Source organism: Oenanthe melanoleuca, chromosome 1, assembly GCF_029582105.1.
Source record: "Oenanthe melanoleuca isolate GR-GAL-2019-014 chromosome 1, OMel1.0, whole genome shotgun sequence".
In the NCBI taxonomy this organism is placed as follows: Eukaryota; Metazoa; Chordata; class Aves; order Passeriformes; family Muscicapidae; genus Oenanthe; species Oenanthe melanoleuca.
The window spans coordinates 23943798-23966252 of record NC_079333.1 but is presented as its reverse complement, the minus strand read 5'-3'; the positions used below and the strand labels follow the sequence as shown (position 1 = coordinate 23966252).

Genomic DNA, 22455 nt, shown 5'->3' with positions numbered 1-22455 from the left:
GTTGTCTCCACCTTTTCAGCCTGAGGGTGCAAAACTGAAAACAGAACACAAAATATCATTTGACCTTACTTGTATTTTAAAGTCTCTCTGCAATATTAATGGCAGCAGAAATCCTCTCACCTGGGCAAGGTCCCAGGTGGCTCACAGTGAGAGGGTGCTAAGCCCCATCTCTTGATAGCATTTCTGCTCTTGCTGCAGTAAGTCCTGGGTGAATGTCCAAGAATAACCCTTCCCTAGGACCATAAGGTGTTCTTAGAAGGGAAAGTAGAGATGGGAGGGGAACTGTGTGACGTGCTTCCCTTATCATTCAGTCCTTCCCTGTGTCTGCAAGTCAACAGTCACAGTCTAGGCATGAAGCAGCAAACTATGTTTGATCAAGCAGCTCATTAATTAGAAACACTGCCAGAGAGACAGAGATTTAGGCAATAATTAGCAGTCCAAAACGCAGCAAGGCGGAGAGGGCAGAAAACCAAAAAAGACCTTTGCAGGTTGCTACCTGCATCATCCTGCTACCACAAGCCAGCTGGGAAAACTCTTGTGACTCAGCACCACCCTTTCAAACATTTATTAAGCATTCCCTTTGCTGAACTGGATTCAAGAACAAACACCTCAGAGGCACTTTCAGATAAAAAGAGACAGAAGATGCTGCAGAGAAAATATTACTTCCCTTCAAAACATGATGCAACCTACACCATGCTGGTCAATTCACAGGGAGCAGCTACGAAAGCCTTCACTCACCTCCCCTGATAACTTTCTTTTCTGCTCACACACACAGATGTGCCATCCCCTTCTCCACCCCTCCTGAAGCATTAGAGAAAGCATTCATTACCTTTGGTGTCATGTTGTTGGTGATGCAGAAGGCCAGGTGTTGCAAGATGCTCTCCATGCTGTGGTACTGCTGCTGACGGGTGGTGCGAAGGTACTTCTGCAGAGCTCTTGCCATGGAGGGGAAGATGGCCTGGGCTGCTTCTCGGGGGTCCATCATCTCTCCTGGAGCTTTCTGCTGTTCCTCTGCCTGGAGGCGTTTGATGTGAGTGAAAGCCTCTTCTACTGCAACCACAAGCCTGCAGCAAAAAAATCAGGACAGCAAGAGTCATAACAAGAAGTAGAATGGGTCTGTGGTTAAGGCAGAGCCTGGGAGTCAGGATTTACAAGCCTCCTATTCCCATCTGCTATCAAGTCACTGCCTGCCACCAATTTACACAGAATCTTCTCTACTGACAGTCTGAAGGGTACACAGCAGCTTTTCGAAAACTTCCTTGTCCGAGCCATCCAGCAATTGATGGCCATAAACCAGGATTAAGATTGTAAAGTCCTGAGCACTGTACTTGGTTCTGCCAACACAGCATAAAAATCAGCTACATGACTCAAACAAGACACAGCTGTCCTTGTGCTTAATGCGCATCTGAGTACAGTGATCCCAGCACACAGGACTGCAGCATGAAGCACAGGCCAGGCAAGCACTCAGGGGGAGGCTGACCACACCCCAGTGTGCCCCAGGACACAGGCTGCTCCCACTCAGTGCTCAAAAGCTGGTGTCTGCTTCCATTTGCACCAGCTTGGTGCAGAGCTCATGCTGCCCAATGACTGCCCTGCACCCCTCCACTGAACAGCAAGGGTGAAAGCACTTCTCCATCTTCACTCCTAACACTGTAGCTAAAGGCATCTTCTGCAAAGCATTCCTGTGTTGGCGCAGGTGAGCAAACACCAAGACCACACCATAAAAGGGGAACAGATATCTTATGACACTCATTATTTAGTACTGGGCTAACTTGCAAGTGAGGGGCTGCACTGCAGCTAGTGATGAAAAAACAGTAATGGAAGAGCCACCCAACAGAACTCTTCAGACAAGACTTGTTTTATAATTAATTTCCTCTCAAGTCACCAATGACTGTCTACAACGATCTCAATATCCAATGCATCTAAAAGTCAGGGTCAGCTGCCTCACCACAAGCAGAGGTATAGCATACTGCATTCAGACTGCACATGAGGAACAGCACAAGAAGCCCTGACCCTTGCCCATTTTGTTTAATTTGACATGGGGGAGGTGGTTTTAAACTCCTGGCCTGAAACATCTGGCCATATCTAGTGACTGATGGCTTCCTTCTGACTAAGCAGTTGTTTCAACCAAACTCAGCAAGCACAGGAGATGTGCCCAAGTTTGGATGCAACACTTCAGAGAATGGCAAGTTTAAGTTCCTATTGGTCCAAGGCTGGAAGAGGGCCTAAAAGATAGAGGCTATAGAGCACAGGTCAGATTGAAGCAGGCAAGAAGGGGATGTAGTGCCAGCACTTTTTCAGTGAAACAAACTGTCAAAAGAAAACTCAAAACAAGCCAGCTCTTTCCAGTTATGACACATTCCTTCCAAATACAGCTCTGCTCAGGGGAGCCTGCCCATAAGCAACTTGCCTCAGACTGTTAGGTATGCTAACTACAGACTGCAATGGGGCTCCTGAGCAAACAGGCACTGTCTTTGTTGAGGGTCACCTCAACAAAGCATCAACTCTGAAGCCTAAGTATGACTGGCAGAAGACATATCTATGTTCAAAAATAAGATGTAACTGCTTGTGGTCAAGTCTTTCCTCCTCAACTCACTGAAAGCCAGTCAAACTGTCTCTTTGACTAGCCTGCAAACACAAATATTCTTCTCACCCATGAATGGGAAACACCAAGCCCTCCACTGATCCTGTCCCTGGATAACTTCAGCTGACAAGCCTGGGTACAGGCAAAAATAATGGTATTTCCTACAGCAAGTAACTACAGGCTTGTCAAGCACTGGACTGCTCCCTAACCCATGACACTCCATTAGCTTATTGGCCTCATAAACACGAGCTCAGCTGCATGCACATTCTTTGGATAATTCCAGTTGCAAGCTATCAGCATCCTTTATGTACCTGGGTTTCATAAGCTTCTTCCCTGTGCCAGATTTACAGCCAGCCCTTCATGGTGGCTTGGGGGCAACCCTCCAGGATGGGCAAGCCCCACGTGGTCAAGCCTCACAGCAGCACCCGGGACAGGGCGGCTTTACCTTGCCCGGCGTTTCTTCACACGGCGCTCATGGTCAGCCTCCTCATAGTAGAGCTCATTGTGGCTGGAGTCCCGGCGCCGGGCGGCGGCCGCGATCATGGCCCGGGACTGCCCCGACGCATTGTTACCCGGGCCTGCGGGGCAAGGATGGGCACAAAGGAGACAAAGGTGATGTTAGTGCCACAGGGCTGCCGCTGGGACAGAGCAGCGCCCCACGGCAGCAGTCACACGTGCTCTGGGGCTCCAGCCTTCCCAGCCAGCGCTATAAACCATGCCCCAGTCCTCAGGAGCTCCAGTAGAAACCCTGCAGCACAGGCTTAGAGAGGGCACTCTGGCAGATGGACAAGGGAAGCTAGTTGGAATGGATGGTCTCACACAATATACACAAAGGCAGAGTGAGGTGAACATGCCAAGGATGCAACTTACGCCCCCCACTATATATGCTATCAGTTTGAAGGCAAGGGCAGCTGGAGCATATCACATTTCATCATCAAGACAGTGTGAGACCACAAAAAGTGAGAAGTTGGAAAGAAGAGAGAGATAAATACAAGAACATAATGAGACATGGAGATGAATCAATGAAAGCCAAACTCCAGACAGTTATTCACAGGAAGAAGAAACAGGATGCAAGGGACAGCAGGGTTTCCCAGAAGGGCAGATGCTGTCAGGGCAGCAGCCCCACAACAGGGTAAGATAGGGTCTCTATGTGTAGCAGCTTCTCATGACACTCTGAGCAGCACCTGCCATTAGAGCTTCTGCAGCTAACAGATCCTACACAGACACAGGAAAGGGAAACTGCCATCTGCTCTATAACAGCCAGTCAGTCCACAGAACTTGTCTACTACAAGATGTTAACTACTGACCTTAAAATACAGTCCTAGGTTCTGCAGCTCTCCCATGAAGCCCTCAGCTCTGACTTTTCAGGTAGCAAGAGGAAAAAGGTTGCCAGTAGAGTTCACAAACCTTTCTATCCAGATAGAGGGCAGAGGTGGGTCTACCCAGAGAGAAGCGGTAGTCTAGGACTGCCTCCAAGCCACCAAAAGCTGCTTTTGTGCCAAACTGCTCTGAAAGCCCACACTCTCAGCTGGCAGTGGTTAAAGCCAATCGATTGCACAGACATGCTCAAAATTGTTCTGCTCAAGCAAGGGCAACTCTTTAATTTTTTTCTTAAAAAGCCCAAACCAGATTCTAAGACAGAAGCCTGAAACTCAGGAGTGGGAAGATCAAGCACTCACAAGATCAAGCTTCTTAAGAGACTAAACATTTCAGACTTTGTTTAACAGCCCTGAAATGGAGGATATGACTCAAGGGAGACACTAGCACCCAAATTTGGACTACATCTGTAATTTTCCTCATTGACTATACCTGGCAATGAAAATCCTGGTTTTGAAGATGAACCTCCCCACTCTTATAAGAGAGATTACAGCAATATGTTTTCCTTTCTTGGCTGCTGCTGTATCAAATACAAAAGCTGTCAACAAATTAGGCTGCCTTAATAGCATTACTGTCTCTTTACAAAAGGAGTAGAAGAGACTGTGAGGCTGCCAGGGTAAGCTGCAGACAGAACTAAACTGCTCTGTAAGATGGATGGAATCTTCTTAAGGACATGCCTCTAAGCCTGATATTTCCATGTCCGCAAAGGCAGCAGCCTTCGTACACAGAACAGACCAGGCAACTAGTACCACCCCAGAAGGAAAGGCAGCAGTTTCCAGGCCCTGGCAGGCTCACAAGCTTGACACTTGGAAAGCCCCTGCCAGCCACATCAGCAGCTTGCTTCTGGTTCCTTCTCTTCTAATGAAGCCTCATGAGCTAGCAGCTTTTGAGCCACTCACACTACCAGACTGACAGTCTTTTCTCTGAGCTTGGGAGTCCCACTGCTCCAATAGATGCTGAAGAAAAAGAGAGCACACCATCTCCTGAAGAGATACTGAACTGAGGAGAAGACAAGCCAGTAATCAGAATGGCACACCCTGCAGCCAGTCTGGCAGGCTGTGGGGTCTGAATAGTGTGCTGACACCTGTGGGACACCTTCCCTACACCAAGACTCACTGAGACCAAACAGTTGGAAGGAATGATTTCACCTCTAGAAAAATGCAGAGCATTTGTGTTTGCATATCTTCCCCTCTCCAATACAACCAAGAGCATCACTCCAGGCAGCAAAGGACACATGATGGGCAACCTGTCCTACCCCTTCCCTCACTTTCCCCTTCCTCTGTGAGGATGGGAATATCTCACTGGATCTAAACCTCCAATTAATGTTATGGACTCAGGAGTGTGCACGAGGTTGAAGAAGCCTTTAGAATAAGGTCTTTGAAACTCACAAAAAATGAAAAAATCCAAACAAACAAACCAACCAACCAAAAGGGAAAATGAAAACAAAATATTCCACACCCATAAGGCACTGAAACTTCATTGAATGCAAAATGATCACATCTCATGTTTTTCCACGTAACAAATATTCTTCATATTCCAGTCTCCACACCATGCACACAGAGCCACCTTGCCCAGCTAAGTCCCTTCAGTCTCCTCTTCCGAACTCTCAATACTAAAAGCCCTGCAATACTAACGAATTCATGGGCAGGATGTACCTTTACCACATTTTGTCACTCAACTTCAGCCATCCTTCACCATAAAAACTTTGCTACTCAACTTTGACTCTTTCAAAGCAATGTGCACCTCTATAAAGGCTGCTGGACACACCCTGCTTTAACAATCGTGGTTTTCACTGATAGGCCTTAAGAGTGTCAAATTATTAAGTCCAGTTTTCTCTACTTTGAGCAGCCACATATTCATCCATCAGTCCATCCACGAAATTTTCAAAAGCCCCAAAGCTTGAAAACGGTTTGCAGAATAGCAAAGCTCAATGGGGATCGTTATCTTTGTTTGAATTTCCATGGCCATGAGTGAGCCAGGCATAGCACATTTAATGCTGAGGCTGCAGGCTGATGAGCATCACTTTCATGAGCAACTGCTGGCTTATACCATGGATCCTTTTCTTTCCTGAAGGCTGCATGTGAAATCAGCACAATAAACGACTGGGGAACTCACTTAAGTTAAAAGTTGTGTTTATTGTACTATCACAGCTAAAGAGATGACCCAAAGGTGACAAAAAGCAGAGACCACTTGAAACAAGCAGTGGGGCTGAAAATTGTCAAGCCACATGACAATTAAGGCTGACTCAAAATACAGCCATTTCACCTGGCATAGACAAAAGCGTTATTGTGGGCTAAACACATCTGTAAAGTCATCTGGAACTGGCAAACTCAGCACTGTTAGAAAGATTTCCACCAAGAGATAAGGATTTGGCAAAGCAAAAAGGTGAGAATGTGTGCATAATAAAGCATAAAGCAAACACAGCCCTTCCCCAGTCTCAAAGACTACGTTTTACCTCACCTACCATCAACATTGTAGACTTTCAGGCCAGCCATGTGCTTGGCTGCTCGGGATTTGGAGGCTGTTAACAAGGCTGGGTTGTAAACTGTGAAATCTCGGTAGTAATTTTCCAGAACCACCAGTGCAGCTCGTTGGATGCTGGGGAAAGAAGAAAAAACAAAATAAGACAAATCCCCTCAGATCGAAACAAGCTCTTTTGTTTCCGTAAAATACATTAAAAAAAGGAAGCAAGAATAGAGATATTACTTGGAACACAGTAGTCACGCCTACAGGACCGTGCAATACACAGAATATTAATTACTCTCTCTAGGACCTGAACATTCATTTGAGATGCAATCTCTGCCCTCAGCTCAATAGGAGGATGACAGGAAATCTCTAAACAAGGGTAGCACATAAAGTGAAGCACCAGGCTGCCTGCAGCACGGGAAATTACAAACAAGAGCTCAGCCCACCTTGACAGTACAATCACTGTGCTGCAGAGACCTTACTCAGGGCTGAAGACCAGAACACCACACGGGTTTGCTGTAGCTGGCCAGCCTGGATGGAGGGACCAGCTCAGAATGGATGCTTTTCCTTCTGTGTCATTTTCAGCCGCACCTTGCAGCTCCTCAGACCTCCTCCATCCCAGCACTGACAAGAGTGTGATCTCTTTCGCTTTCACAGCAAGATAAGATCGCTGCCTGAAGAATATGGCTGCCAGAGACAGGATTACCTCATTTTGCTTGTTAAAATCCCTGGTTAGGGAGAGAACCAGGAGCAGTGACACTACCTCCATCCCTTTGAAGTGATGCCTTTACATAAAATGATGACACACGGGAGCAAAACAAACACACACTCCAGGCAGCAGGAATGGCTCAACCCAGAGGTATCTTCCTATGCTATCATTTCACAACGGAGAGAGAGAGATGTCTGTAGGCACTGTTACCGACAAATAGGGCAGCATTTCAAAACAAGCCCTGGTGTTTAAAAATGAGGGAACAGGACACAGCTCTCTCCATGCTGCTCCAGCTCTGTGCCTCAGCGTGGCACTCGACTCGACTGGCAGCGGCACTCTCAGCAAATCACCAAGATCACCCATTCAACCAACTGGAGTTTGCTAAGGACCCACACTAAAAATAGTTTTTGTGCACTCAAAATTTACAACTGCCAACACATTTGTTGCCAGTGAATTGGCAAGGTCACACTTAGCAACAAGACCTTTGTGAAGGAAAGCACCAAAGTGTTCTCACACCTTACAACATAGGAAGAAAACATTACAAGGACAGTAAGGTGGGAAAAGAATGCATTTACAAATTAAGTCCTAAATTCAGTGCTCAGTGCTACTGCAGATTCTGCCTGTATTCCTGGAAGAGCAATTTAAATTTTCCCCTGCTTCGTGCTAATGTCTGAGGTTGTAATACAGGATGTGATCAAAAGTATGTATTCTATCACGATCTGTTGAAACCAGGTGGGGCAGTGATCCTTATCTTAGTGGAAGATTTTCTCTGCTAATGGGCCATCTGTTAAAACCAGGTGGGGCAGTCATCTTTATCTTTTCCACAAACCATCATTCCACCAGGAAGATACTGTCTGTTAATGGGCCATTGAGTCCCACTGAATGAGTGAAAAAATTACATCATCCCATTGTAAAATGCTTCAGCCAGGGGGAGGAGCCAAGCCTTTCCTACCTGGATAAAAACTGAGATTTGGAACACCAAAGCAGCCTTTTCCCCACTGGATCCCAGAAGAAAACTGGACCTTTCCACATCATCACTGGACTTTTGGAGGAAAATTGCACCCTTTTACAGGACCACTGCTTCAACTGAACCACATCTGTCACTCCAGGAGGACTGCAGCCACCATTTAATCGGACTGCTACCAACACCCTGACTGATGGGGGGTGTCAGGTTGTATTCTAACTCCATGAGTGTTTTGGGTTTGTTCTTTGTAATACTGGATTTCTATTTTTAATTTTCCTAGTAAAGAATTGTTATTCCTATTCCCATATCTTTGGCGGAGAGCCCCTTAATTTCAAAAATTTCAGCCTGCCTTTCTTAGCAGACATCTGTCATTCAAACCAGGATAGCTAATAGCAAACTTCCGCATCATACCCAAGTAATTTAAACACACACACATGCACACCCTCCCGCCCACCATCCTCACTCTACAGCTGCCACAGTCCCACTAATCACTGAATTAAGCACAGATGCCAGCCTGTCACAGTACAAGCTGGCTTGTATTGGGCAATTGATTCCGCCATACATGGGAGAAGCAGCCTGGCCTGATAGACAGGCCTCCAGGGAACAGTGATAGGACAAGATTCGGAAGCAGACAGGGATTTGACCCAGTGGGTTCCTGCCTGGGCTGCACAAGCTATCGGTCAGAGAGCTGGGCAGCCTGAACTTTGAACCAATCACAGGTGCTTGCCAAGGAACATTAAGAAGGGTATTTAAGGTGCTGTTGAGAACAATAAAGTGCTTTTGTAGCATGGATCACAGAGTGCTGTGTCTCTGTCCCGGGACTGACCACATTACAATTGGTGACCGCTGACGTGATCTGACAGAGCCACACCTGCGAAAGCAGGGGGAGACAGAAAACCATCCAGAAAAAGAGATGGGGGGAAATTCTAGCCCATGAGCTAGGGAGAATTGCCCAGAAAAAGGCAAAAAAATAACTGGCTCAGAGCCAGGGTCGTCTAAGAGACAGGAAGAAAACTGTCGTCCAGAAAAGAGACAAGAAGAAAATTTTACCCGAGAGCTAAGGAAAATACAGGAGGATACATCTCCACAGAAAAGCATCCAGTAATCCAGGTATGGACCCAGTTTTTACAAGGATGGGAGATACATTATGAAGAAAAATTGATTTTTTTATTTAATCATGGATAAAAGTTGAAGGGATAGAACTTATGAAACTGCATTTAATATAAATAATTGGACTAAAATTGGAGAACAAATATTAAATGCTGCTTTAAATTATGATAAAAATGCAATTAAGGCTTTAAAATTGGAGAATTATCTTAAAGTTGCTAAAAGAGATAAAAGTCGATTTGTCTAGCAGCAGCATGGAAGAAAATGTACTTACTCCATGCACAGACATGGCAGCAATCCTGTGGCCACCGGCAGGAAAAAAGAAACCCAGCCTCCCTCGTGGGGTGTGGGTCCCCCCACCGGCCCAGCAGCAGTGAGGCGTGGCTTTGCCACCGCCCGGCCCTGGTGGGGGCATGCCTCCTACTCCAACCACGCCCTGGTGGGGGGGTACCCCCTCCTTCGACCCAGCTTTAGTGGGTGGTCCAGCCTCAGAGGAGCCACCTTAGGACCCCAGTCCACCCTTTGGAGGGCGTGACTTTACCCCAGCAAGCAAGCATGCCTCCACCTGGAGTTACCATGGAAACCCCTGCCAAAAACTGCCCAGAGAGGGGAATCCCCGAACACATCATACTAGGAGGCCTTTGGACACCTTGAGAAAGCCACTGGAACCAGGAAGTAAAAACACCAAAGCTTCAAACTCAACTTCTTCTTTAAATAACACCTCCGATCCTGCTGCAATCTCTGAAACTAAGCCTTTGACTACACCTCCAACTGAAAACTGTAAGTTTGTAAGGGTAGAGGGAGGAGATTTTCAAGTCCCTAGTTTAATTAATATACAGTGTCCCTGGGAACAGGGAAATCTCTCCCCAAGAAATGAACACCTAGACACTAAACTTCCACTAAGCTATGGGGGGGAGAAACACATAGATGTAAAAGGGGAATATCTGCAACCAAGTAGTATTTTCAAACAGTCCCAGTCACACGAAAAACCACTATCCCAGGTAGGGGGTGGGACCCAAACATCTATACTAGCATCAGAATCAAAAATTAGAGGGTGGGAAAAGCCCCCGCAGAATGCCCACCAAGCAAAGAACAGAAGGAAAATAATTACCAAAGTAAAGCTTCGTAGAGACAGTAACGCACAAGCCAACCTGAAAAGGTAGCACCAAACACATAGAAAAGCTAGAACACAGCAACAAAGAACAAACCATCTTCTCAACAAATGTAACAACATGCTATTGGCCTCATATCTTAAGACAGTGAAAATAAAATTTAAAACATTTAACAACACCAACCAAGGTGATGTAACCAATGTTCACCTTCAGCAGAGCTCAACAGCTGCTTCACCCACCTCCAACTTTACCAAATCATGTATATTTTGCAAACTTTACTAAGTTAATATATGCCTTGTTAACCTGTTTTTTTGCATTGTGCCTGTGTCACATGGATTACAGAGTGTTGTGTCTCTGTCTTGGACCCAGCACTGTCCACGTTACACCAGCCTATTCAAGAGATTCTGAGAAAGAAGAAAACCTGACTCGTTCACTGAGCAGCTTCATGAGTCAGTATTACAGTACATCACCATCCATTTGCTGTATACCTTTGAGATTATGAACTTAGCTTTTGAAGAAAACTCCATCCTTAGCATTGTTTGGAGAGGTCTTTTGGATCCAGCTAGAGCATCTTAAAGAAGCTTTGCCTTTCCGGTGCCACCCCTTCATATTTCCCCACCTTACATTTAGTAAAAAGCAACTCCATTTCTGTAATTAGCTACTGATTTGTGATAAAGAATCACTAGTTAACCAAAGAAACAATTTTCCTTCAATAAAGTAGTACAGACTGACCCACTGCCAGACACATATAGAGGCTGACACAGAACAGGTGAAAGCAGTTTTATTTCTCTCTGCTTCTGATTTCTATTTCTAATTTGCTGCAGCCCATAAACAAAATTCCATAAAAGTAATCATGTGGCAGCAGCATATATTCCCCCTTCTGCCTGCATTCAAACATTATCAAGTTTTTCCATCTGCGCTTCTCAGGAAGACAAACTCCATATAGTTTCACCCCAAAACACAATGCTTGGAAAATCAGCACCAACTCAAAACATGAAGATAAAAATGAACAGTTATTCTCTGTTAATACTCATTTCAAACAGCACTGGAACTTCCATCCCAGCAGCGGGAGATGTTTGGGAGCTCCACTGACCCAACTAGCTCTATTAGGACAAAACACAATGCATGACAGCAGAGAATAATTTATTTTTACACATACACATTTTCCCTGGACCCCACCAACAGCATTATCATCAGGATGCCAGCTTTCCCCACCTAACGTCCCTTCCATTCCCTCATTAAAATAACCTTCCCCACCAATTTGTTGGCGTGAGCAAGTCCAAACAACCACCTTTTATACTGTAGCAAGCAACGATCATTGCCCTGAAAATTAAAGCTCAGGCATTTGTTGCTGATGCAAATCCAGTACAGGCTCAATCCCACACAAGATACTCCAGTCACACAGAGAGGTCCTCTCTGCGGAAGAAAAATGTAATAAACATCAGTTTCCTGAATTTCTACCAGCCCATTTCTGTCTCCCATGTAGTCCATCCCAAGCATGGCAGGTTAGGAAGACAGATATAACTACAACTCTTCAAATTCTCTTTTGCAGGAAAAAAAAAGTAAAATTAGAAGCTGCAGACAAGTAAATTAAAAGGGTCACAAACATTCACAAGAGCAAGGAAAAGGCCAAATCAGAGCCTCCTGAGCTGTGTTGCTCAACCTCTTCACCCACATCAAGGGGAAGCCTCACCCTGCCCTGTGCAGGACAGCCAGTCTTGCCCCACACAGGTGCTGCAAAGCAACAAGAACCCGTGCTCCAAGCAGGCACAGCACCCTGAGCACAGCAGAAGGGCACCCAACACTCTTGTGCAACACCACACACCAGGTGGGGGGCAACCACAGGCATGGCAGCACCCAGAGCAGCCCAGAGAAGCCAGCAGCAGTGAAGCAAACACCAAAGAAGTCTGCTGTCTCCTGACAGCAATCCAGGCTTTCTGGACTTCCCACTGTAGGGCAGACCCTCTACTGCCCTGCAAGCAAGGTGAAGGGGCGGCAGGAAACCAACTCTCCACCCACATGGCAGCTCCAGTGGGAATGGAAACTGGCAGCCTTCCTGGACAGGCAGCTTCCCTGCAGCACTGTCTCAGGAAAAGTTCAGCACCTGTCGGTCACTGCATTCATTCACCCCAGATTTCAGCAAGCTGGGCTGAGGCTTTCCTTTTGTCCAGTGCCTGGAAAGAACAGGGAGGGGCAGGAAGAGAAGGAACAGAGAGTTTTGATACTTAATCACCCCTATGAAAGAGGTCAGAGGATCATCTTCATGTCCCATCCAGACGGTCTGCCAGCCCAGCATATTCCAGGCATTGTAGCAAACCACCAGAATGCAGAAAAATTGTATCACAGAAACACAGAAACCATCGCAGAAAGGCTTGGGTTGGAAAGGACACTAAAAATTAATTTAGTTCTAACCCCACCCCCGCCAAGGGCAGAGACCAAAAATCAGGACACAATTAGAATTTCCATGTAACAGTTCAGATTCAAAACTTATGGCACGAGAAGAAAACCTCTTGCACAATCCAGCAGCCTACTGGAAACAGTTTTCCTTGCAGGCAGTGTCAGTGAGGCTCTATGCTTTGTTGCTTTGCATTTTGTGCTGTTGGAGGGTTGCTTGTCTCTAATTATTATTTTTACTCCCCTGAAGAAGGCCATGTCACAGCATGCTGCCAAGAAGAAAAGCAAACGAGCAGACCTAGCAGAAGCACAGGGTACCTCAGCGGCATTTGGCAGCAGAGCCCTTTACTAACAATAACTAATTAACTTTTACAGGGCATCCAATGAAGTGGAAGAGGGGACAAGTAGCAACTATTTTTTTCACTCAAAACAGTAAGTCAACAACAGTTTTGTCTGAGTACTTGCTGCTACAAAAAATTTGAATATTTGCAGTCCATACACTGTGCCTCAGAGGCCATTTTGACTTTATATTTGCCTTCTGTGACACACTACACCAATACCAAAATTGGCTTTTCTTAGTGGATTTCTAGGAAAACAGGCCAGTACAATACTGAAGCAAAGCACAAGGAAAAAAGCCTGTTTATATCATCAAAATACTGGCTTTGGACACTGGTGGTTTCTAGGAATAGGGGTTTGAGTTTTATGAAGGTGGTGGGAAACTGGTGGTAAAAATAAAAAATAAGGAGAGAAAAAAAAAAGATTAAAAAGTGAGGCCACACCTCCATGCACTTGTCATTCACATGGTTTTGGCAGTTTTGTTCTTTCCCGCTAAGCTAGAATTGTAGTTTGTCATGGTACTATACCAGACACCAGCAGCCACTGAGAATCATACTTTTGCAACACACTGTTGCATACTTTTGTCTGTGTACACATCTAGAAAGACCTGAGCTGTTTGCTACCAGAGCGTTCTTGCTATGGATGCAGATCTTGCAGCATCAGGGTTTAGAGTGAGCCACACACATCTAAAATACACAGAGATAGTGAGAAGTTTGATGACTGCTGTGCTAATCAAGGGCTGAGGACGCCTGGGGTTATTTAATGAGATGGTTCCCAGCACTGAAACCTCTCCTCCAAACATTTTTCTTAACATTCTTCAAAACAGACACAGCACCAAAACAACCCAAGGTCTCTGGGCACATTAAATTCTTGCCACAGTCAAATGGGAAGTTTGGCACCTCAAAGAAAAGCCAAGAAAAGATTCCACAACATAGCCTTCCAAGGAGAGCCAGCTTTGCCTCACCAGCTGTCTCCAGCCTACAATTGCATCAAGCCTGCCTACTGCAAGAGACGCTGACCTCCTGGGGCACTGAGCTGCTCATCCACAGCATTTTGTACTCTAGAAGTACTGTCAGCTCACACCTAACAGGCTCAGAGGACTGCTCTGCCTTCCCTTGCTATACAATTGCACCTCCGTCCCAGAGAACTCTCTTTCTCATACACTTGCCAGGGCACAGAGTTAGAGCTCAAGTTCCTGATCCTTCACCCTGTTGGACTGTTTTCCCAGAGCAAAGTCACCAGAACTAGAAATAAAAGTGGAAATAGACAATTAAAGTAAAAATGCTTCCCACAGCAACATCTCAGCTGAAGATGATTACAGAAGGGACTGCCACCATCCTCTATGCAGACTTGTCTCCCTGCTCTGCCTGTCATAGCTACAGGTAAGGCCAGCACAGGCTGCCCAGATAGATGACCCTGGGCAGCACTGCCACACCAGGGACCATGAGCTGGCAAGGTGCAAAGGATTTGGTACTCTCTGTCCTTCCCAAGCAATACCTTGGAGCAAGGCTCCCGACAGGACCAAAGTCATGCAGAAGCCATCTGCAGTGCTGGCAAAAGCACAAACGCCTTGGCTACAGTTCTATCCTCTCCAGTAAACAGCAGCCGAATCAGATCTCAGCAGAGATACCAAGACAAGGAACTTCCCCAGCAGCCGTGGCCAAACTAGTAGAGCAGAAAAATCTTTTTTGATCGTCATAACTACAAAAGCATTTCAGTTCGGTATAGTCAACAGAACAAGACTGTAGTTCCTAGGAAAAAGAAAACCACATTTTCTTGCCAGACAACCACAACTGAGATCTCCACTTGGCTAAGGCAGGCAAGCAAAATCCTCATCCTCCCTGGAACAGGCACTGGGCAACTGGGACACAGCAACTGTTTTAGATACCAAATTTCTTGCATTTGGTGAGGCAGGGAAAAGAATTTGCAAGATCAAACCTTTATCAGAGAAGGGAAGAAAACCTCGTCATAGTAGCAGTTTGTCAACATGACTGCAGCACAGCTGCTGCACCTGAGGAAGTGAACACTTATCCGTTAATGGTGTAATTTATATGGAACCCAAACACACACAAGGTTTGCCCCAGTTTTGCAGTGACCCATTCTCCATCTTTTCTCCCCCCGCAAAGCCATTTTTAATAACATGCAAAAAAAAGGACAGGAATTTAAAGTGTGTCCCCATCTATATCCAACACTGAACATCTGAACAATATATGACTGCTACAAATTCAAGGAGAGCACCAGCCCATACCTTCTAATCTCAGATCTCCCCTTTTCTGCCTTGTGCAGTCCAAGACATGTCACTTTCCAACAGACATTTTAAGTCTCATCTTTTGCAAGACAGAAATCAGAATCAACACACTAGCTGAGAAATACAATAGTTCACTGCTGATGTAGGCAGGATTTCAACATAGAAATTTTCCGAATGAGAGAGAAGTAGAATTGATTTTCAGGTTGGGTTTTCAGTTTGTTTACCTCAAACCTCAAAAGTCCAAACCCTCCAGTACAGGTGAAAAAGATCCCTGCAAGTCTACTACTAACGTTGCTGTTACATTTGAATGTTTTAATTTTGAAGGGAAGCTGTGAGTATTTTTAAAAGCCAGGATTTTACAAGAGGGTATGACCAAACTTTGGGGGTGGTGAGAAATCAACTCCTTTACCTGAAACCAACCAAACAAGCTACTTACTTAAGCCTTCCTGAGGAATCCTATAAAAGCACTCCCAGGCCAGCATTAAGAAGGCCAGCTACAGAAGTACAGAGCACAAAATTTTAGCCAGCTGCTGTGAAACCCCAGTAAACCAGATGGCATGCTCCCACTGCAGTTCTCCTTCTGAGAAACTACCAAGCCTGATACCTCAGGAAGTTAATTAGTCTTTGAGGTACTAGCACACAGCCTGAATGGGCTGCATTTCAGCCAGTTCCTCAGACACCAATAACCACATGTAGATGCCCCAACAGCTGTCAATCTAGACACTCACTTCCCTTTGATGCCATACAACACACTAAAACAGGTGAAGGCCCTACTTTCTCATCAAACAGAAAGAGAACACTTGCTACCAGCATCTCATTGCTCCAGGGTCTGCTGCAACACAGACAAGAAACATGAAAGGCAAAGGAGCTGCCTATGCCCTGCCATGTGTCTGCCATGTCCCAGACACCTGCAGTGAACCAAAACACCTGGCCAGACATCCACACCTCAAGCCCAAACCAGCACCCTCAGGAGCCACTAGTAGTTTATCTGGACCTGGAGAGCAGCAGCTACTGGATCAAGGAGCTAGAGCTCAGAAAGGAATTTTCCAAGGGCACTGCTAGCATACCAAACATTTGTCTCCATCATATGGTTTTGCCAAGAGGTGGGGATACCCTCACAGGAACTAAAGAGAATATTATCTTGCTTATTCATCAGAAAAAAAACCATAAGCAAACCACCAGCTATCATCTGCTCACACTGAAGTAAAGCCAAAGCTGTGAAAGGCTTTTTTCATCTATTGAGCAAATTGGCAGTTCGGGAAGGAAAGCAGTGAGAGAAGAACACAAAGGGGACAACTTAAGTGAAAAGGTAATGTCAAGAAGCTACTGCTGAGCTTTCCCCACAAACCTGCGCAGCGTGGTAGACACAGGCACCCCAGAAATACACAGGTGTTGACAAAGCAGGGACAAGTTGGTTTCCCCAGGCACTGTGGGTGCTGCATCCAGCTGCCAGCAGCCCAAAGGGATCCACTTGTCCACACCAAAACTGACACAGACCCATGACCAATCTGACAGTCCGGGACACTGCTGAAGTCAATCTTACTGTTAACATTTGCACAGCTGAGCAGATTATTGAGGCGAATGAGCCCTGTGGAAGGAGATCCGCATGACTCAAGATAATAATTCACAAAGTCCAGTCTCACAGCTAAAGATATGACTATAAATCAAACCCACAGAAGTGAGCTGCCATCTGTTTGTGCACCATGTCCACCTTTCAGTCTTCAAGGACATGACCTGAGGTGCTCAAGACCAATCCGTCATGTTTGGGTCAAGGCTGGTTCCCTGTAGGTCAGATAGACTGGGGAGGAGAAGCAAGGACTGGAGGCTCTCCTTTCCCCAAGGCTCAGCAGAGGAGTAAACTTTTGCAGACAGAGCCCTTTCCCACCAAGGAGGGCTCCTGCAGACTGCGGGAATCTATGGGGCCTGAGTGGCATCCATGCAATACTCCTCAAAGAGCTGGCAGATGTCATCACAAAGCCTCTCTTTAGGATTTTTGAGCAGTCACTGTCCCAATTTTCAAGAAGGGCAAGAAGCAGGATGCCAGATACTACAGGCCTGTCAGTACCACTTCAGTGCCTGGTAAAGTGATGGAGAAGATTATTCTGGGAAGTATTGAAAAAACACCTGAAAGTGTGGTGACATTCATCACTCACAGCCAGCACAGCTTCATCAGAGGAAAGTCCTGTTGTCAAACCTCATTTCCTTTCATGACAAGGTAACCCAGCTAGCTGATCAAGGGAAGCCAGTTGGTGTAATCTTTTTGGATTTCAGTAAAGCTTTTGGTACTGTCTCACACAGGATCCTACCGGACAAGATGTCCGGCATTCAGCTGGTAAACACATCATATGATGGGTGAGCAACTGGGTCAGGCACACAGTTATAATGAATGGCGTGACGTCAGACTGGAGACCTGTCACTAGTGGGGTTCCACAGGGCTCCATCCTCAGCCCTGTGCTCTTCAACATTTTCATAAACGCCTTTGATACAGGACTGGAAGGGATACTAAGCAATTCTGCAGATGATACAAAACTGGGAAGAATAGCTGACACCCTCGAAGGCAGGGAGGCCCTGCAGAGAGACCTGCACAAATTGCAGGGCTGGGCAATTAGCAACCATGTGAAATTCAACAAGAGAAAGTGACAGTTTCTGCATCTGGAATGGGGCAATTCTAGAACAGAATTCAGACAGACTGGGGAATGAGATGCTGGAAAGCAGTGCCACAGAAAGGGATCTGGGGAGCCTGGCCAATGGCAAGTTGAATATCAGACCATGGCCATGAGAGAACTCTATCCTGCATCTTTCTCTCAGCTCCACCAAACCTTTCCTCCACCAGCAAAAGCCTTTGTAAAACAATGAACACCACAAGGGTAGTTAAGAAGACTGCAGAAATTAAGCTGAGCAAAATAATCCGAGTAGAAACATACACACACAAACCACAAAGCTACATGGATATTTGGGAGGGGTGAGGAAGGATCAGGCTGCTGACAGGATTTTTTCTGCAGCAGCATTAGCTTAAGAAGTGATGCGGAACTATGATCAAACATTTATGTAATTGAGGGGTGTACCGAGAATTTCTAAGGGAGGTGTAACCTCTAAAAAAGGTTTCTACACACTTGAGGTTGTATTTAGGATTTAGAGAAAAGTCAGGGGGACAGAACAATACCAATGTGTGCTTTACCTTCTGAACACAGGATTAAGGAGCAAGATCATGAGCTTATCCTGCATGCAAGGGTGAGCTGAGACAGGCACTTAGAGCAGACACAAGAGATGAAATACCAGACACCCCCAAGCCCTGAGCTACAGGACACCCATCAGCTTCCAGCTCAAGCTTGTGTCTTGCTCAAGCACCCAGGAACCCTGCAGAATCTGCAGAAGCCAGCAACATATGGGACCCTGGATTACCATTTTCAGCTCCTGGGAGCAGCATAAACCATGACAGTGATGTATTTCCTCTTCCCAGCACACAGGCACGCTATGCCTATGATCAGTAGTCTGAGGTCAGATGAAAAAAAGTATATGCAGGAACTGGCAGGTATGGCAAAAAGTTTGTAGAGAGTCTGCACTTACACAAGATAATTTAAAGTCTGTTCGTGCTTCTAATAAGGCCAGTCTTCAGCCAAGGAATTCTTCAAGCTACATTAATAGTTATGAAGGGTGGGGCTTTTCGTTAGTAGCTTTTTTTGAGGGTGGGAGAAGAGGTTAGTTGCTGATTTAAGGTGCTCCTTTCAAGCCAAAGCTATGAAGTACAGCTTGAATTCCAAGGAAATAGTGTTCAAAGCTTCTACCGGCAGCTAAACTCCAGTGCTGTAATAAGATTTTACATTTAGATGATACGTCCACGAAACATCAGCATTCAGCTCTTGATCCTACAACTGCCTGGTCAGATGCGCTCTCTGGAAAGAGGACCATCTCTTCTTTGACTCCCAGGTGGGGATGGGATTAATGTGGCGTGACTTTGAAAGAGGTTGTCTTTTGAGTCAATACAGCAGCTTTTACTTGTTCTAAGATTCCTTTTAAAACACCTGTGTTGGAGAAGATGAAACTGAGGAATCTTGCAAATATGAATGCTCAGATTCTGGGAATTGTTGGGGAAGGTAGAACAGGAAAGCCCTAGTTACTGAATTATCACAAACACAATAGGATGGCTCAATGAAGCTAATCCACTCTTAATTAAACAATGCTTTTGGCCAGAGGGCAAGGCCAAAAGACACAAAAGACTGACCACACTCAAAGATTAGATCTTAGAGTTTAGAATGTCACATGCTATGCTAATATAAGGATTCTTATAGGCTACATGTAAATGCTATAGAATTAGTATTTTGTACTAGATTGGTTCTTAAGGGATTAGAATATTCATGATGAAAATGGATTTATTGTGTTACAAACGGGAAGTCTCTCTCTTTCTCTTCCTATCTTTACTCCTTGCTCTTCTTCTCCCACTTCTCCTCTCCCTCTTCCATTACCCCAATACCCTTTTATCCCATTACTCTCTCTTCTCCTCTTTCTCCTTTCCTCTTCTCTTCCCCTCTTTACCTTCTTTACTCTCTCTCTCTACCCACCCTCTTCTCTCTGTCTTTCCCTCCCTTTATTTCTTTAATCTGCACGTGGCTGTGTCGAGCAGCTCCTAGCAGACTCTCTTATAATAAACTGCAACTGTAGCTTTTAGCATTTACAGAGCGTCTGAGTCTCGTTCCACGCGTCCACCCTGATACAAAGAATCCAGGAGTCTCCCGCACACCTGGCAATGTTATTCTCCTGTAAGCCTACGCAGACAGGCCTGAAGAGGCAGCATCCATGCTAGCCACTAGCAGACCTTTGCACACAGAGGGGTATCAGCTCTCAAACTACAGCCCAGTCCTCCCAGCACAGCATCCCTTCACAACACAGCATCCCTCACAAAGCTCCACCCCAGCAAGCTTTGCACAAGCAAGAGCCACCTGATTTCATAACCAGCACTCAGCAATCCTACAAACAACATTGGGGCCACAGGGACATGACCTGCAGTTCCAAGCCGAGAAAAAAATCCAGCCCCAGCAAGGATGCAGATAACCCTCCACCAGGACTAGAGGAATGCAACCCAGAGTCAGCAGCCCGAAGCTTCACACCACAGCCAAGGTCGTTACGGCTGTGCCAGGAAGCTGTTTTCCTGTCAGCCAGGGAATAGCTCTCCCCACACTGCCAGCTGATGTCCCCACTTGACCTACACTGAACAAAAGAAATTTAAGCACTAAAGTTCATTTAAGCATGTGCTAGAGGGGCAATCAAATTGTCAGTGAAAATATTGCCCTCAATTTTATTTCCATTAATAAATAAATACATTTCTACTACTACCACACAGCTCCTTATTAACTTTTCCTTACTTCTTCAGGGTAGAGTCAGGAATTAGCTTCCATATTTATTAGATTTTACTTGTTGTGCTATACGAGAACTGTAAATTCACAATTCCTTGTCCTCTTAGCAAATGTGATCCTCTTCTTTTCCCCCAAAGGGCACACAGCTCACATCTTTGCAGAATATTTGTATTTCATCATTCAACACAAGTAGCAGACATCAAAGGTTGAAGGGGTGGATTTTTTTTTTTGCAGCATTCAAAGATAAAAGTACTTTCATGGCCACAAAGTTTGTTCAGCAGCTAGGGAGGCCATCTGTCTCTGTGGGTGGTACACACAGGCACTTCACAGGGTAGGGACAGCAGTGGAACAGAAATTCCATGACAAACCCCCTAAGTACAGGGTAGGCTGGAGTGCATACGGTTCTTTGAGTTCTGGGCAGTGTTGGTTTTGAAAGACAAGCCAACAAGAAACAAAATCCCTGCAGATGAACTCAATGGCATTTCCTCCACACCATCTGTTTCAGAAAGACGAAGCTGAGCAGCTCCTCACCAAGGAGTAAGTAACACTGTACTGGCCATGAGGGTTAATAATTGACAGCAGGCACTTCACCTGCAAGCAGGCTTCTAAACTTTTAAAGTATTAAGTATACAAAAAATGCAAGACTGCTCCAGGGTGTAACAACCAACCTGAACCACTTGCCCTTGCTGCCTGATGCATCTGCAGGAGCACAAATAAGACTGGTACCTGGCCTAGTGTCTGATGCACGCAGGTCACACTGCTTAGGGTGAGGAGAGGAGATGGTGTATGCACAGAAGGTGCTGGGGGTGATCAGGGATCAAGATCAAGGAAGAGAGGAGAGAAGGGCACAAAGTCATGAGCACTTTAGTTCCCCCAGCTCTCTCCCCTTTATCAAAAGGAGGAGCAGTTCCATATGAAAAGCCATAGGTAAAATCTGAAAACTGTACACAGAAAGGTAAGAGATTCAGAAAACACGCTCTTTTCAGAAAAGCACACCCTCCAAGGCTTCAGAGACAGACTTCACCGCATCAGAAACTCCCAGACAAGTTGTGCACATTGCCAACACTTCTGGTCCATCCTAGACGTTCCCCTCACCTCTAATGAGGAGTACCTGGCATTGCTGGAGCTTGCTGTTCACTTCTGTTACAACCAGTAGCCTCTTAATGAGGTGTTGCTCTGAGCCATGTCTTAAGTCCTAGCTGAACTTTGCTGGGAACACACCCCTTGCACCACCCAACAGACCCCTGTAAAACAAAACAAGGCACCATAACTCATCTGGACCATCAAAAGAGACTGCTCCCTACTCAGCAGGCAACAGCACTTTTTCTTTTCAGAGGCTCCTGGAAGATTCCCTTCTGCAATTCCATGGGTACCCTCCTGGCTAGAGCAATCATATCTTTGTATCATATCCTCCAGAAGTAAGGCAGCAGACAAAGGCAGGGGAAAAGTATGGCCTGTGACAAAAAATGGTTAAGAACGTGGCTGACAATCTCCTCCCATCTAAGTCATTATCAGTTCATCCACAAGTCAGAGCTTTCTTCCCTATTCCAGGACTACTTCATGCACAGGGTGTTTGAAAGGTGCTAATGCTCAATTGCCCACCGTGAACTAAGTTCTTCAAGTTTAGGACTGGGAGGATGGAAAAGCAGCCCTAATGAGTTGCAAGAAGTTGCAGAGATGAGGAGTTGCAAAATGGTGGTGGTAAATGCAGTTTTGTGAAGTCCTGCTGGAGAGATGAATGGGTTAGGGGCCACAAGCCTGACACCTCTCAGTGCCAAAGAAGCTGCTCTGGAGGAGACCCCTCAGT

The 22455-nt window shown here is 45.7% G+C and overlaps 1 protein-coding gene across 3 annotated transcripts in view; it reads right to left on the bottom strand.

Moving 5' to 3' along the window:
- The window catches only part of VANGL1 (VANGL planar cell polarity protein 1), a 57030-nt gene that overhangs the window by 13861 nt on the left and 20714 nt on the right, over positions 1-22455 (bottom strand). For all 3 annotated transcript variants that reach the window (XR_008839879.1, XM_056485257.1, XM_056485273.1), the window contains exons 5-7: positions 6426-6559; positions 3030-3162; positions 830-1064 (exon numbers count right to left, since the gene is read on the bottom strand). Coding sequence is in view for 2 of the 3 variants with exons in the window: in XM_056485257.1 (XP_056341232.1) it covers positions 830-1064; positions 3030-3162; positions 6426-6559 (502 nt within the window). In the remaining variant the exon portion in view is untranslated. The remainder of the gene's footprint in view (positions 1-829; positions 1065-3029; positions 3163-6425; positions 6560-22455) is intronic.